General features: G+C 49.0%; 1 protein-coding gene across 1 annotated transcript; it reads left to right on the top strand.

Annotated features, from left to right (window-relative positions):
* The first annotated feature begins 1,357 nt into the window (after window positions 1–1,357).
* Fancf (FA complementation group F) lies at window positions 1,358–3,731 on the top strand. The gene is made up of 2 exons (XM_041644122.1): window positions 1,358–2,399; window positions 3,685–3,731. Exon 1 carries the CDS (start codon window positions 1,364–1,366, stop codon window positions 2,381–2,383), a length of 1,020 nt encoding a protein of 339 aa, XP_041500056.1. The 5' UTR covers window positions 1,358–1,363; the 3' UTR covers window positions 2,384–2,399; window positions 3,685–3,731.
* Window positions 3,732–4,565: the final 834 nt, after the last annotated feature.

Below are 4,565 nucleotides of genomic sequence, written 5' to 3'. Positions count from 1 at the left end.
GCCCTCCTAATTTCTGCCTCTATTGTACAGGTTTCTTGAAATTAAGGTATTTATCATCTTTCAACCTTTAGTTGAACTTTTCTGAATTAAATGGAACACTGGTTCTAACCCCCAAATTTCTCCCGATGGGAAATTGTCATAAGCATGCATAGCTACTCAATAAAAATGGCTTCTATGAAACAGATACTCACAGTGATGCCAAGATGTAAGACAGAATCGGGTCTGAGAAGGTGAGCTGGAGCTGGTGAGGTTTCTCTGCACTGTCCCAACCATGGAATCGACGCTGTTTGGACTTCTTTCTCACCCCGAATTAGAGCTAGATTTCATTCTAGTAGTTTGGGGCACATTAACGGTTCCCATGGCCTTGGGGCTCTTACAGAGTATCCTTTGGGCCTTCAGTTGAAAGAGGATTCAATGAGACTTCCCCTAACACCCAAGAAACAGTGACTCTTACTTTTGCCTACCACATATGAGGTTATTAGTGAATTATCTCTCTTAAATGGAACATTAGCGTATCCTGTGGTGTACGGTTGCATTTAACTAGACTTAATTTATTATTCTAGTCCTGTACTCCGCACACTATCACACCACGTGACTTAAGTATTCGATAAGTAAATGAACCAGTAACCTCTGCACACCTGCTAAAAGGTGGGCTGATCCATTGGTTGTAATTTTTACCAGTCAAACCAGGATTTTAAGACCTATCAGTCAGATTAAAATAAAATCTCAAGGCCAAACAATATAGCCTGGGCTAATGGATAAACAAAACTAGCTTAAATATATGATTTGATATCAAAGGTCAGAATTTAGCAGACTCTGGCATAAATAAGCACTTAACTCGAGCATAAACATTAGATCACGTGCTTGGCTAGGAGCCTCGGGGCAGTAATGTCATTTACAAGAGTAGCTGAGGCAAATGTATTGCAAGTTGAAAGGCTGACTGATCAATTTAGTGGGAGGATTATTCGGGGTTGGGGGAAGAATAAAAGAAGAAAGCCCGGGGGTGCAGCTCTGTGGTAGCATGCTTGCCCAGCCTGTGAGGGTCCTGGTTCCACAAGTACCTGGCAAAGGGCTGTTTGAGAGCTTTGGGTTCACACGCAGAACCCATCCGCACTGCGATGAACGTCAGCCCCCTTTCGGGAAACTGCTCAAAATGTCCACCATAAATGCCCACAAACGGGTTCTCTCCCAGTACCACAGTGGAAGCTCGCAATGGGCAGTTTGTTTCCAGCGCCAAGGGACCCGGAAACCAGAAGGCGAGATTGACACGAGCCTCGCCCAATGGCAGAGCAAGCAAAGGCGGGCCTTCGCGTGCACGTCCAATCGGTTAGCTCCTTGGAAGGCCAGGGCGGAAGCGGCCGCCATGGAGCCGCTCGTGCATCATGTAGAGCGCTTCTCCGAGGTGCTGGCCGTGTCGTGTGGGCCGCTGGTTCGCTCCTGGGATGCAACGACCGTGCGTAGGGCGCTGCAGTGGGCGCGCTATCTGCTCCACGTGTACCGACGCTTCGCGGGCCGCGGCCGCGCGCGGGAGGCGCTAGAGAGGCGGATCCAGTCGCTGGGCGGGCCGCCCGGGCTGCGCAGCTTCGCGGCGCTGGAGTTCGGGGACGCGCGCCTTGCCCTGCGCCTGCTGCGGAACCGCGCGCTCGCGCCCGCCGCCGCCCACGCGCTGCCGAGCCTGCTCTTCCCCGGGCCCGGCGCGGACAACGAGGACGACGCGCCGCAGTCGCGCCTGGCGCTCATGGCGCGCCGCGGGAGCGCGCTGCACCTGCTGCTCCGCCTCGGCGGGGACGCGCCCCGGGGCGCGCTGCTGCGCACGCACGCGGAGCTGCTATGCGCGCGCCTGCACGAACTGGGCGGTGCTGCGCCGGCGGCCGGGCGCGAGCTTCTGGAGATGCTGTGGGCCCGGGGGCCTCGGGAGCACGTGCTGTACGTGGTGGGCGAGGCGGTGCTGCGCGATGTAGACCCGCAGCCCGCTCACGCCGCAGACTCTGCGGGTGCGAAAGAGACACAGGAACTGCTGCGGTGGCTTCTGGACAGCCCCGAGGTCTTGACCGCTTTCTGCCGGCAGCTGCCCGCCGTGCGCCTGGCCTCCTTGGCCGGCCGCCACCCCACGCTGTCTCGCGCCTACCTGAGCCTGCTCACAGCCTGGGCCACGCAGCTGCACTACGACCTGCAGAAAGGCTCCTGGGTCTCCACGCAGCCTAAGGACATGCCCTGGGAGGAGTTGTGCCTCCGGCTGCAGAGCTTGTGCCAGGCCCCACCACCCCTGCAGGAAGAGGTACTGGAGACTGTGCGCACCAACAAGGCGCTGGATGGAGACTTCGAGGTTCCCGGGATGAGCATCTGGACGGACCTGCTGCTGGCCCTACCTGGTGGTGCTTAACTGAGTGTGGGAACATGTGAGGTTCTTAAGTCCCAGGCCGAGAAGGACAGACCCTTCTCAGGGAGGGATGGAGGAAACAGCAGACAACTCAGCCAAGCCTCCACACTCTAGTGTCCCGCCACTACTTGACTATATATACAGTTTACAAAAATGTCAGCGTTCTCACCAATGCCCTGTGCTACAGTATGGTCCCCAAACCTAAGTATTTAGGTGCCAATTTTAAGTGGTTCGTAACACAAGCACAAATATTCTTTGAGTTTTCTAGATTCCGGAAATAGTGTTATTTCCCTTACCATGGTGGTTCCAAGATCTTGGCCATGTTGGGCAAGTGCTTCACCACTGAGCTACATACCTTCCCTTGGAAGAATTCTTAAAGCCATGGAATTTTCAGCTTGTTTTGTATAAAGCTAACTTATAAGAATACTAAAAAAAAGATACACCTTTTAAAGGAAAAATGATTGACTTTTCTTGTTTGCTGACTCTTTACTGGTGAAAAGCTTTGTTTAACCAGAAACACGAGGTAGAATCAAAATGTTAGTTTCAAAGCTGCCTAGCTATAATCAAAGTCTAGATGTGCCTTCCTTAACTTGTTTGCCAGCCTTAATGTGCATCAAAGCTTTGTGTTCAGAAAGTTTTGTCCCTCGTTTGTACAAGTCACTACTCAGAAATCAAAATAACAGCGAACTATAGCATTTCTTGAGTACACACATAGTGTTTAGAGCACAGTAAGTATAATGTATCCTTTTGGGGATTTCGATTGGATGGTAAAGAAATCAAACTAGTAAGTTAATGGCATTTGTGTCATTAATCAGGTTGAGTTGGCTCTTTTTCCTCGTGGTTGCTGGATGGAGACTATTTGGAGTGTTTGTGACTAAGAACCCTACTTACATCTTCTGGATTCTGACAGGATTAGTTTGTGTATTTACACAGGAGTGACAACTCAGCCACACTTGTTATATTTTCAGCACTTTGGGACATTTTCCTACTCTTTTTTTCCTGGTCACTCTCAGCAGGTAAACACGTTCCTTTTTCTCCTGGACCCTTGGCAGCATTTATTAATTTTTATGAAGCTAGTCAGTATCTGAGTTCTATTTTGATGTTTTAGGGTCTCTGTTGCTGAAGTTAGCCTGGAACTCACTATCTGCCCATGCTAGACCACAGTATTCTCCTGCATCAGCCTCCTAAATGCTGAATGTGAACCAATACATATAGCTGAATTCTGTGTTTCCATGGTTTTGATATTTTAATACTGTTGCATCTCACTCCTAGCTTATTTTCTGTTTTATTTTTGTTTGTTACAGGAGGAAACTAAGTTTCATATAATAAAGGACATCTTGATTCTCTCACAGTTTTATCACTTCCATTTCAGATGATTTTGTGGGGTCCAAGGTTGTGTTTCCATTTACTTATTGGCTTTTGTTTATTTATTTTGATTTTAGGATTCTTTTGGGAAACACCTCATGGTGTTAAACATTTTAATGTGTATTTACAAATGCATGACTGACTCCTGTTGAAAGGTGGTTTTGCTGTCACATGATTTTTAGTTAACCTTCAGTGTGTTATTCATCTCTCTTTCCTTGTTGGTAAAGGGAAGCCTTGGGCTTCCCACAGGTCAGGGAACCCTGATTGCTCTTCGAGCTGATGAGGGAGGAGGACTTGATGGGGGAGGGGGAGGGAAATGGGAGGCGGTGGCGGGGAGGAGGCAGAAACCCTTAAATAAATAAATTTTAAAAAAAAAAAGAAGGGAAGCAATCTTCAGGCTGCAGTTTCTTAGTAAGTGAACTTCTTTCTATTTTAATGTGATCCTTGGTTTAACATCTGCATCCCCAGCACTTCCTCCATGTTCCTATTGTTCCTAATCTGTCCTCTGACTGGTTGGGCCTATACTAAGTTTAAGCTACCCATACCCTAATGCTATTTCCTGGCTGTCTCCTTGTCATTTTGCTGCTGGGGAAACTGCTGGTATCATGTGACCCATTCGCTGGTACTGATATCCTGCCCCAGATTTTAACCTGCAAATGACTACCGAGCCTTGGGAAAATTTTTTCAAAATTCCACTGCAGTTACACTGGCTTGGGGCACCTTGTGAACAAGTAGAAGTAGGATCTACATCATATTTTCCCTCTTAGTGGGCTGACATCAGTGTGCTGCGGTGAATTACCTGGGACCAGGACTGGAGAGG

The sequence above is a fragment of the Microtus oregoni genome, unplaced genomic scaffold (genome assembly GCF_018167655.1).
Source record: "Microtus oregoni isolate MIOR12 unplaced genomic scaffold, Mior012 000000F_ref0000247, whole genome shotgun sequence".
Classification (NCBI taxonomy): Eukaryota; Metazoa; Chordata; class Mammalia; order Rodentia; family Cricetidae; genus Microtus; species Microtus oregoni.
This window is presented reverse-complemented; position numbering and strand designations above follow the sequence as displayed.